Source organism: Tamandua tetradactyla, chromosome 9, assembly GCF_023851605.1.
Source record: "Tamandua tetradactyla isolate mTamTet1 chromosome 9, mTamTet1.pri, whole genome shotgun sequence".
Classification (NCBI taxonomy): Eukaryota; Metazoa; Chordata; class Mammalia; order Pilosa; family Myrmecophagidae; genus Tamandua; species Tamandua tetradactyla.
The window spans coordinates 85,087,401-85,100,007 of record NC_135335.1 but is presented as its reverse complement, the minus strand read 5'-3'; the positions used below and the strand labels follow the sequence as shown (position 1 = coordinate 85,100,007).

Below are 12,607 nucleotides of genomic sequence, written 5' to 3'. Positions count from 1 at the left end.
AAACACTAGCTTTCTTTTTATTGCACCTTTACAATTGATAATAAAATCTGATAACCCTGAATCAACTAAAATGTGCACAATAAAGTATTTACAATTTTCTCTATAGTCACACCCCAAATCCAAAAGAATGTGGACTTCCCCCTACATCCATCTTTACAAAGGACCTGAATTTTACTGAATTATGGAATCTGAAGGAGTCTACTCACTTATGGAGAACGTTCAGTTTTGAAAGTCTGATGTTAGCTTTCTCTTATGGTGAATACATAAGAGTTTTGGGAAACAAGGAAATGCTTACTTTTGAAAATAACTGAGAATTATTAAAGCATTTTATGGCAAATTGTTTAATGACATTACTCTACATTGCTTTTTTTTGGTCTTTTTTTTATTAGAGAAGTTGTAGTTTTATAGAAAGATCATACAGAAAATAGTTACTATATATATATTGCTTATTTTTCATTATTATAAATAATTGCTTGAATTCCAGGCTTACTTTTATGATGAACAACTTTTTGTATCCAAAACTTTTCATTAAGATATATATTTATGTATTATTTTCCAGAATAAGCAGTCTAGCTTAACATAACTCACTAAAGAGCCTTAGCTTTGGGGACATAGGGTGAGATTAATTGAGACCCAGGAATCACCCCTACCACCTCAATAAGTGGAAGAAGACTATTCACAGTTGAAGATCATCAGAATTCATTTTCTCTCCTTCCAGATATCAAGAGTAGCCCAAGCAAAACAAAATTCAATATGTTCCATACAAATTGGCTTCTACCTTTCAGAATAGGCCAGAAATCATTCGGCTTTGGCTGCCTCCCCAACCAGGGAACCACAATTCAGCCTTATCAAGGAAGCAAGTGCATTCACTTTGCCATCTCACTCTGTTTTCTTTGTCCCAGCAAGGGCCTGTGGACTGAAACCCTTTTTAACAAACACTAAGAATTCTACATGTGGTACTTAACCACCTAGGAATTAGGTTCTGACGGTAGAAGTTATAACATGCCTTCAATACTATGTAGTTGAATCTCTGTACTTATTGTGACTTCAAATTAAAGAAAAATTCTTTATAAAAGGGGTACAGATGGATATTTTGGGGGGAGTTTTTGCTTTTAAATAGATTCCCTGGATGTAAATACTAATAAATAAAACAGTGCCGAACAGCACAAGTCAAAGATCTTGGTTCAAATCCTAGCTCTACCATCTGCAAGCTGTGAGTCCCTGAACCAAGTACCAACTTCCCTCAGCCTTGTCTCCTGAACTGTACGTTTGGGCAGTGCCTTGTAGGGTTGTTTTTTGGATTAAATAAGAAAAACAGTGTAAAGGGAAAACCCAGCACAGGGCCTTCCATAAGTGCATAAGTGCTCAATAAACGATGATTTTCATTTGAGAAAATAACTGTCACACAAGCTACCTTTTTAAAAATTATATTATTTTATATTTATTGTAAAATATTCACTTTATTTAAAATGTAGAACTTCTTTGTTATTTCTTCATGTAAAATTTGACCTCCTCTTGATATATATATATATATATTTTAACATGGGCAGGCACCGGGAATTGAACCCGGGTCCTCTGGCATCGCAGGCAAGCATTCCTACCTGCTGAGCCACTGTGGCCCCCTCTTGATATTTTTAAATACCTTTAATGCTATATTGAATTTTCCTTTCAAACTACAAAAGCAGTATGAGCAATGAGCCAAATAACACAGATATATAGAGAAGGAACAGCAATCTCTGTCTTCCCCAGAGTAACCAAAGTCAACAGACTGATTTATATCCTTCTACACTTTTCTCCAGGTTCACACAAACCACAATATTCACATTCATGTGTATCTCAACCGTCCAGTGTATATCTTTCCACACTTTTTCCTATGCCCATATAAACATAAATATCAGTATAAATGTGCATGCATATGTACATGTTTTCCCTAATCTATACAAAAATGGAATAATATATTGTGCTGGTTTGAAATGATGTATGTCCCCTAGAAAAGCCATGTTTTAATCTAAATCCCATTTTGTAAAGGCAGAATAATTCCTATTCAATACTGTATGTTTGAAACTGTTTTCAGATCATCTCCCTGGAGATGTGATTTAATCAAGAGTGATTGTTAAACTGGATTAGGTGACGACATGTCTCCACCCACTTGGGTGGGTCTTGATAAGTTTCCGGAGTCCTATAAAAGAAGAAACACTTTAGAGAATGAGAGATTCATAGAGAGCAGAGAATGCTGCAGTATCACGAAGCAGAGAGTCCATCAGCCAGTGGTTTGGAGATGAATAAGGAAAATGCCTCCCAGGGAGCTTCATGAAACAGGAAGCCAGGAGAGAAAGCTAGCAGATGACCCCGTGCTCACCATGTACCCTTCCAGTTGAGGGAGAAACCATGACTGTGTTCACCATGTGCCTTCTTGGATGAGAGAGAAACCTGAACTTCATCGGCCTTCTTGAATCAAAGTATCTTTCCCTGGATGCCTTAGATTGGACATTTCTATAGACTTGCTTTAATTGGGACATTTTCTTGGCCGTAGAACTGTAAACTAGCAACTCATTAAATTCCTCTTTTTAAAAGCCATTCTGTTTCTGGTATATTGCATTCTGGCAGCTAGCAAACTAGAACATATGTTTACAACTTTTGTTATTTACTTGAAAAAATACATATATTTCCCTTAAAGTCAAAAGATATAGCAGCTAGCACATTCTAATATCTGCTTTACAATTCACAGTATTACGCCATCATTTATTCAAACATTCCACTATTGAAGGATATTTTGATCACTTCCAATTTTTGTTTTTGCCACTATAATCCATGTGACAATAAACATCCCTGTTCAAATATCCTTATGTTTGTGCTTTTACTTTGTATGACAGATTCTGAAAAGTGAGATACAGCATATACTATGCACTTTTCTAAATGATTTCTATTTATTATGTCATTTAATATTAACACAATCCTATGAGATGGCATCAGAACTGATAGTTTAAGAATGACAAAATTGTGGTAAATAGCTTGCCAAAGGTCAAGGTATTGAGTTATCAGTAGTGGACAAGAGATTTGAGTGTTTAAATAACTTGCCCAAAGTCACTAGGTAGTAAGTGGCAGGTAAGAAATTTGAACCTAGGCTGTCTGGTCTCCAAGTCCATGCCCTTAAAGTGACTCTTCTCCAGGTATTGCCAAATTACTACCCTCAATGGTTGTAGCCATTTACAGTTCCTTCATGATGGTTTCTAAAAATGATGGAAGACTTCTACTGTGCACCACAGAATGGCTTATCTAATAATGGATATCAATAGCAGGCAGTATGCCTCCTCAGGAGCACAGATGTTTCCAAACAAGCAAGTATTTGGAGGTGCATTCCCTACAGTCTGAAAAGCCTTTTACAAAGTGGAGTTTGGTTACCTTGTGGATCATTCTCTCTTTCAACACCTTCTAGCAGTTGGGCTCAAGAAATGAGTATGTATTACTACTGAATAGGATACAGAACTCTGCCTTAGGACAGGATGTCTTTGTTAGCCCCTTCCAAATTCACACTTTGGGGAAGCAGAGGCCAAGGCCAGGAATTTTCCATTCATAGCTTATGGTGTTAAAATTCTGAGTTTAAAAAGTCTCCAATCTTTTGATCTTCTCAGAATGAAGTAATTTCTTCCCCTCTCTCAAGACCAAAATTCCCAAAACAGATTAAAATTATAATGGTATACTATATTGCTTTTATGTTTCTTATTAATTTTATAGTCTTTTCCCAAAAGTGTTTTAATTTGCAATGGAACCCTGGGGACTTGAGTAAAAGGTATGGTTTTTACTAATACATGAACCACATTAAACCAAGGAATCTGGAACTGCTTTCCCTTTGGAGGAATAAAAATTTAGGGCATGATATTGCATTTGGGCTTCTATAATGACAAAGGAGTGAGAAAAGCAAAGTACTAAATATTGTCCTGAGGTCAGCATCATATTTTAGGAGATACAGGGCACAACGGGTGATTATAGAGTCCTAGGAAAGAATTTACTGCAGCTAACATCAAGTGTATGGTGGGTGCTTGTTTTGGCAAAGAAACACCCTAGGTTTGTCCTTCAAGAAATACAACCCCAGAGGCTGAAGGTTAAAAGTCCTCCTGCTGAAATAAACATTTGCCACTGCAGAAATGTTACTGATCTTGTGATTTCTCTGGAATGACCTAAGGTCATTGCCCCCCTAGTCGCAAGTCACATTTGAGCAAGTGTGCTTTGGGAATATTGAATGAAAAAATTTGTGCTGAAAAACCCTTATCCTGAGCAAAAACTATACCAGCTGAAAAATGGACTACAATACTGAAGAAACAAGGGAGAAAAATCAAGATGGAATGTAGTACTGTGCTGTAATGACTTGGCTGTCTTGGAAGCTGCCAACATGTAAAAATGCCTCTATGACTGTGAACTTTAGAAACTCTGGGTGGCAACTTTAGTTAGGATGGAATCAGGTCCATGAATAAGGACGGTCATCTTTGGGCAAGAGCGAATTGTAGCCAGGAAATATCTAAACTTTGTAAGTTTTAATTTAAAAATATCTAAAATTTGTAAATGTTAGCATATGCTGCATTAACTCATTTAACACACCTCTTCTTCTTCAGGAGTTAGGTATGACAAGTATGATTATAGAGAAGTTATAGTAACTTCCCAGGAGCACACATCTAGTAGAATGGCATCTGGCTTTCATTGGCTTTCCAGCATACAACTTCTGATGATGGGACTGGGGCAATGTCAGGGCCAGATTAAAATGTCCAGCAAACACCTCTCTCCCTAGGAGCAAGGGAGGTCTCCTTAAATCAGTTTATTGCTTTCAACCATAGTAGGTCAGAAACCCTATGTGGTTGGGCCCACGGGTTTGGGTAATTCAGGAACTGCAGAGTGGGGAGGTCAGAAGGCCTGTGGTGGCTGGGATGAGCTCTGGGGCCAACCGCGGGACTCAACTAGGGCGGTGCAGAGCAGAGCTCTGGCTCTCAGAGCCGCCTCACACCTTCGCTCCAGCCACTTTCCATCGGGGAGCCACTCTCGGGGTTCGACGCCCCACCCTCCCATCTCCCGCTCGCCCCCAACCGTGGTCACTCACTCACGGTCCGGGACAGCTTCACCTCCTGGTTGAGCCACTGGCACAGGATCTCCGACATGGCTCCACCCGCACCTGGGACCGCTAGCCGGTTCTAAAGAAGGAGCAGGAACCAAGCCCTCTGGTCCGCGTCCCCCCGTTGCCAAGAGCAACCCGTTGCTAAGGAAGCGTATCCTGCCTGGAGTGAGGCTCATAGAAGAGCGGACACCCGAGCCCAACCGCGGAAGAGGGGGAGATCGTGGCTGCCCTCTGGTGGTGGGTAAGCCCGGGAGGTGCGCAAGCGCAGAGGGCTTTGAGGGCCGAGAGAAGGGGCTTGAAAGAGGTAAGCCTGGGACCGGTAGGAAAGGAGGGACGAAGCAGGGAAATGTAAGAAGGGAGAAAGGAGTTCTTGAGAAGAGTAGAAAGAAAAAGGAAAAATCTTTTGATTGAAGGGGACGGTTTGTGTTTTGTTTTGTCTTTTAAAGAAATTTGTATCAAAGTTATTCGTTAATTTGCCAATTGCCTGTTTTAATCCCTAATTATATGATTACACTGGTCAGGACAGAATCTGTCTTATTCACCTTTTTATTCCCAGACCTAGTATAGGACCTGACACGCAGCAAGCATTCTCTAATTTGCCCTTGCTGTTAGCAGAACTAACAATTAGGATACTAATTAATATCCCACATTGTTTTAAGAGGTGAGTGTTTAATAAACTTCATAAAACTTTTCTGGTCAGTTTCCCCCACATGTTAATTATTTTAAATTGTATTCCTAAAAGTTGAGATGAATAATAATATTTTTAAAAAGCATATACAATTGTGAAAGAGAAATCAGAGTCGAGTAGGCATACTATGGCATTTTATTTGGGACACCAAAGTTTTGTTGCCTCAAAAGAAGCCAAAAGAGATGTAGTTTGGGGTTCTAGAGATGGCAAAGGGTTTTTATAGACATAGAAAGGAAATACTCCTGCTGATTGGACCAGGGTTTATCCATCTTATTGGGCATGTTTAAGACCTATAGGCTTTATTTTATATTGGGTCAAAGGTAATGAACTAGGGGTTTGGTTGGCTATCTGGGTCAACTGCTCTGATGGTAATTTCAAGTTTCAACAGATAAAGAGGAAATTTAAGAAAGCATGCTTGTAGGTTGGTTTTTGTTCTTGTTTTTTCTCTGAAAAAGGCTGAAGGGCCCCTAGAGCTTTCTCTATACAATTTGATCATTGTGTAATTGTATGTATAATATATGTGCTATTACATTCCCCCCAAGCAAGTGTTGGGTACACCTAATTATTCTTAGTTTAAAACTCAGGGAACAATAGCAGTAATGAGCTCCCAGAACAAACTCCCTGCTCAGTAAATTGAAATAGATCTGTGTATTCAGATTAGATAAAAGTTTTAGTACCATTTCAATGTTGGCTTCACTTAACTCTTAAATACCCCATCAGTTGAGGGTTTTGTTTGTTTGTTTTTTCTTACATGGGTAGGCACCAGGAATCGAACCTGAGTCTCTGGCATGGCAGGCGAGAACTCTGCCTGCTGAGCCACTGTGGCCCACCCCAGTTGAGTTTTATAAATACCTGTAGTAACTACACATTTCAGTTTGCTTTTATTGTCCTGTTTGAGATATGTCCTTACAGTATACCCCAAATTACTTCCCAAGATAGCAATCTGCTTTGCTACCTCTGTTTCACAGGGCAAACTCCGGTATTAGTAACAACATCTCAGGAAGTGGGAAGTCAGAGAAGGATATGATCCCATTCAGAGCTAGTATTTTAATATTGTTCCAGCCAGAGACATGTATTCCAGTGAGTATGAGAACATGGCTACAATGAGGATTCTTGTACATGGGGCAGATTGATTATTGTCAAAAGTGTGTAGGGGACAAAGTATAGGTTACTTTGTAGATACCAGTAAACATGATAATGTCTCAAGGATAGATCAAAATCCTACGCAGAGAGGGTCTGGTTTCTTGTATACATTGATCATAACTGACTCAGGTCATGCAGGCAGCTGAGTTGTTCTTTTTTCTTTGCATTTCACAGGGTTTAGGGAACTGCTCAGGCCCTAGGCACCAACAAATGTCTTGTGCAAAGTGCATTATTTTGATTATGATGGGACTGTCTGAGGCTGTCAACCCTGCAGACATGGCTGCAACTGGAATTCAGAGAGAGATTTATTGCCGGTGGAATCGAGACATGATACATCGATATGGCTTACCAAGTTATACATATCCGAATGATTGGAAGATCCAAAGAAAACCTCTATAGCTGGAGAATATATTACATAAAGCTGTATCCATTGCAAAGAATCCCTGTGTTAAATTTGCTAGCTGCCAGAATGTAGTGTACCAGAACTGGAATGACTTTTTAACAGGAGAGTTTAATAAATTGCAAGTTTACAGTTCTAAGGAAATGGAAGTGCCCAAATTAAGCCACTAACAAGAGGATACCTTCACTTGCTAAGTAAGGCCAATGGATCAGAAACACCTCTGTGAGCTGGATAGTCATATGGCTGGCATCTGCTTGGTATCTAGCTCCTGGCTCCGTTGCTTTCAGCCTCTGTTCCTGGGGAGTTCTTAACTTTACTTCCACAGGGCTGACTTTCATCTCTTGGCTTCCCTTGGCTCTCTCCGGGTTCTGTTTTCTTAACATTTCATGGCAATGACTGCTGGGCCCCAAGCATCTCCAAACATCCATGTGTTTGTTCTCCACATGTCCACATCTGTGTCGGCTCTGCTGGGAAGTTTCTGTTGGCTCTGAGGTTTCTGTTGTTTCTCTTGTTTCTCCAAACAACCTGTGAAACAGAGAAAGCAGATTGCTATCTTGGGAAGTAATTTGGGGTATACTGTAATTAGGTGTGTCCTGAATTTCTCCAAAATCCCTTTTAAAGACTCTCTAGTAATCTAATCAAGACCCACCTGGAATGGGTGGAGCCCCATTTCATCTAATCAAAAGTTATTAACCACAATTGGGTGTGTCACATCTCCATGGGATAATCTAATCAACCTACATTAGTGAGTCAGGATTAAAAGAAATGGCTGCTCCCATAAGATTGGATCAGGATAAAAACATGGCTTTTCTAGGGTACGTACTTTCAAACCAGCCCAATTCCTGAAAATGCTTCTAAGGGACGAATAGGTGCCTAGAAATGATCTCTGAAGTATTCCTCTTATTGTCATCTTGGCAGTAAATGTTGTGCTACATTTAGTGAGAAGTTTTGAGCCAGTAAAACCAATGGTACTGAAATCAGTGTTTTCCAGATGGCTGAGAAAATTGCTTTTCAGGAAGGGCATAAATGATGAAGGACAAAACTGCACAGCAGCACTGGAACAAAGTTTCTGTGATCATAAACCACCTGTAGGTATGGGCTGTGCTTTTTTTTTTTTTTTCAGTTCCCAAAGCACCAAACTTGAAAATGATTTAACATTAAAATATTAAAGTGTTGAGTAATTATTAAAATGCATGCATTTTACTGTGTTTTTTCTCTTGAAATTATTAATACAGTTATTACTCCAAGTTTAAGATGAAATTTATTCTCTTTCCATTGAAATCCCTGCTCTGGCTGAGGTTTAGAGCATAGCTTGTGTTGGTATTTTGCATTAATATAATATATGACCTGTTGTTCCCCCATGTGGAATCAGTTGGAATAAAGACAGACAGCTTCCCATCTCAGTAGGCACAGGGAATCAAACTTGGGTATCTGGCATGGTAGGCGAGAACTCTGCCACTGAGCCACTGTGGCCCACCCTTATTGCTTTCAAAGAATGTTTTTGTTCATTTTTTTTCTTGCCTTTTTTCTTTTTTAGAATTACCTGCCTCCTACATACAATTGTAACAGCCATAACAATTATAAAACTTAATAAAATGTTTTCTTTTTAAAGCACTTTCTGTCATTTTGTATTAAATATCATTACTTCTCTTCCATAAATAATCAAGAATGAAATATAAAAAATTATCTTGAGCCTACAAGGTGATTTGAAAGGTCATACTCTGTACTCAAATGCAATCCATTAAAAGTACAACTTATTCCTATATAGATTAATTATAACATTTTTCAAAATTGAAATTTCTCACTCTCAATAAAGCCCAATCTTTGGAACCAAATACACCTGGTGCTGAATTGGTGCTTTTGATATGGCTATTTGTTTGACCCTAGGAAAATGATTAACTTCTCTGAGCTGTAGGTCCCTGATCTGTAGAATAAGGACATCCATATTTGTTTCAAATAGCTCTGTGGATTAAATGAGTGTGCCAGTTTGAAAATGTTGTATACCCCAGAAAAGGCATATTCTAATCCTGATCCAACCTTATGGGGCCAGACCTATTGCCTGGGGCTTAAACTTTGATTAGATTACTTCCATGGAGATGTGACACACCCAATTGTGCGTGTGACCTTTTGATTAGATGGAGATGTGACTACACCCATTCGGGGTGGGTCTTTTTAGTTTACTAGAGTCCCTTTAAAAGTGGAAATATTTTGAAGAAACCTCAGATGCAGACACAGACTTTTGGAAATGTAGATGCAGATGCTTGGAGAACAGTTGCTTCAGAGTCAACATGAGGCCCAGATGTTTGGACAGACAGAGCCAACATAAGGCCCAGATGTTTGGAGATGCGAGGCCCAACAGACATCACCATGAGCCTTCCCTTCAGATGTTAAGCAAGCCAGAACCCATAGTTGTGTTCTGAAGGAGCTAAGTGAAGGCCCACAAATGCCTAGTGAGGAACCCCCACTGGAAACAGAGGCTGAAAGCAAAGGAGCCCAGGGCAAGGAACCAGAAGATGCCAGCCACATGTTTTCTCAGCTGACAGAGATGTTCTGGACAGCATCAACCTTTCTTGAGTTGATGCCTTAGTTTGGGCATTTTCTCAGCACTAGAATTGCAAGTTTGTAACTTATTAAATTCCTTTTTGAAAAGCTGTTCCATTTCTGGTATATTGCTTTCTGGCAGTATTAGCAGACTAATACAACGAGCAAACTCATATAATAAAACCTGTCCTGTAGTAGATGCTAAATGGATGTTTCTATTCTTTTCATCTGTTCCTATATCCACAAAGGCTATAAAAATTTTAGCATTGCATTATTGGTTGGAGTAATTTTGAATAGCTTAGATTTGCTTATAGTATTATAAAATTTTTTGAGGCAATTATTTCATATAGCTGCATTGATATTTTTATGATGAGTTACATATATACACACACACACACACACACACACACATATAGATAGAGTTTTAAAAATATCCTACTTGGTCCTCCATGTATCTTGAACATATGTTTTCATAAACATTTCCTTTCTTATTGCCTTACAGCATTCTCTCATTGCTTCTCTTCAACATATTTTGCAGGGACCTAGCTTACTTTATATTAATTGAAACAACAAATGTTTGCTCTAGTGCCCACTATAACCCTTCAAGTTGGTTTTCCCTCTCTCTTCCCTGCTAGCCCATCCTATGCATTCCATGAGGCTGACATTCCTAAACCTCTGCTCTTTCACTGACTCCAGTAGAAGAGTGTTTTACAAAGCCTGGGACTTAACATCTTAACAATGTAACATTTATTTAATGGGCCATGACCAGAATTCTTCACAAACAAAAAAGTGTAGAATAAAATGGAATAGGATATATCTAAGGACATTGCATTAGTGAGGGTAAATTGATTTTTTAAATGTTTTTGTCTTAGTTACTTGTGTGTGTATTCGTATAAGTATACAATTACATGTGAATGCATGTGTAAGTGTATATATAAGTGTATCTCATATGTATTTTATTTTATACACACATATATATATATATACATATAAATTTAAAATAATTTCTTACTGTGGGAAATTATTAATAAAATCTGAAAGCCACTGCCTTGTCCTGGAAGTTAAAGATCCTATTGAAGTTTCTTTATGGTATAGCCTCAATCCAACCTTGACTGTAAGCTACAAATTCCCTTTTCACATCCTACTCACAGTTCTTTACCAGGTTCCAACTTTCTCACCTCTACACCTGTCTTCCATCGTACCTCTGCAATAAAAAAGCAACTTGCCCTTTGTCAGCCAATCTCACATATCCTTTAGGGTCCGGCTAATCAAACTACCATCTTCAGAAAGCCCCTTCCTACTCTCCATCCTCCTGATCTCATTTTTCTTCTTAGAGTCCAAAGTACTTTATTTTTAACTTTTATTCCAGCCCCCTAGCTCTTACCAACTTCCCATAGCTTGGCCAGCAACTCAGTTTGCAATCTTCATATCTTTTTCTCAACAATTTTTCAGATGAGTGCTCATTTAGGATCTCAGGAGAGAAGGTAACATCAGCTCTTGTTATGACCGACTAATAACACTGTGGAAGTGTAATTCTATTTCACACTTCTTGAAATCTTCTAGACATATGTTGAGCTATCCTGTGTGCCTGATTTTACAGGTCCACGTGGTTTGTCTTCTGTATTTATTGCTTCTTTTTACAGATTATATTTAAATTCCCAATCTTTGAAAGCAATCGAATTTGAAACAAAATGAAGTAAGAGAAAGTACCATATGAGAAAGTTTAAATAATGTATTCTGTAACTGAGATGAACAAACCAAAGATCTCTTATCAACATATTTGCTCTAGTTAATTCTAAAACATATTATATATATTTATTTTTCCCCACCCTTAATTTTTCTGAGAAGCCAAACCACACTTGAGTATCTGTTAGATTTACAGCCCAAAAGTCATGTCTTACTTTTACTTTCCCCAGCAAAATATAAGACCTTACCAGGAAGCTTTCTCAGTTTTGCTGACTGTGATCAAATCGTTCTTTTAGCGAAACTGAATTTATGCAGATAGAGCTCAGTCTTATCTCTCACAAATTTGCTTCACAGCCAACTGGAACTCTGTGTGCCAAGTTGTGCAGCTAACTCCTCTATAAGAGACTCAAGGTTTCTGTAAATTAAGTAATCCCTGAAAATCATTATCTGCTCCATCTACTCTTAATGGACTCTTTTCCTTCTATACAGAGGGTATGACATTGTATCCTAATGGCCTGAATTTTTCCCCCAGCACAATCTGTGTTTATATAGAGCCTTTTGTTCATCTCAAAAATTTTGGAGTTGTACTGGAAATCTCTGTTGTATTTTTATAGTTTACCCAGTCCGCTAATGAAATATACTTCAACTTGTCCTATAATAGGCACATTCAGATAATAAAATTATACTTTCATTGCTCCATCTCCATAGTTAGACATAATCCACCCTGCATTTATGAATATTCCTGGGAGACTATTCCCCCACTTTATAAAACTGCAATAGTTCCTGATTTTCTATTAAGATTATATGCCAGACTTTCCAAACACTCAATAATAATCTCATTCCATTCTTGGTGAATCTGTGGTTCTCACTGTGTTTCGTCATGAATAACAATATGGCATGCTAAATTCCTGATTCCATTCTTTATAACCAGTTTTCTCTGAGTCTGCCTTTTAATTCAAATTTTAATTCAAGTAATTAATTGTTCCTGCCAGTTCTTACTGTTTTCCTTCTCTTCTCATGTCCATGGGACTAAGATGTACCAGTA

At 38.4% G+C, this 12,607-nt stretch overlaps 1 protein-coding gene across 11 annotated transcripts in view; it reads right to left on the bottom strand.

The window, feature by feature from the left end:
- The window catches only part of SPEF2 (sperm flagellar 2), a 221,590-nt gene extending 216,187 nt beyond the window's left edge, over positions 1-5,403 (bottom strand). For 9 of the 11 annotated variants that reach the window (XR_013157929.1, XM_077116961.1, XM_077116958.1 and 6 more), the window contains exon 1: positions 5,094-5,403. Coding sequence is in view for 10 of the 11 variants with exons in the window: in XM_077116961.1 (XP_076973076.1) it covers positions 5,094-5,280 (187 nt within the window). In the remaining variant the exon portion in view is untranslated. Of the gene's footprint in view, positions 1-5,089 lie in introns of all 11 variants that reach the window. The other 2 variants (XM_077116959.1, XM_077116963.1) reach the window with 1 other exon arrangement.
- Between the last annotated feature and the right edge of the window lie 7,204 nt (positions 5,404-12,607).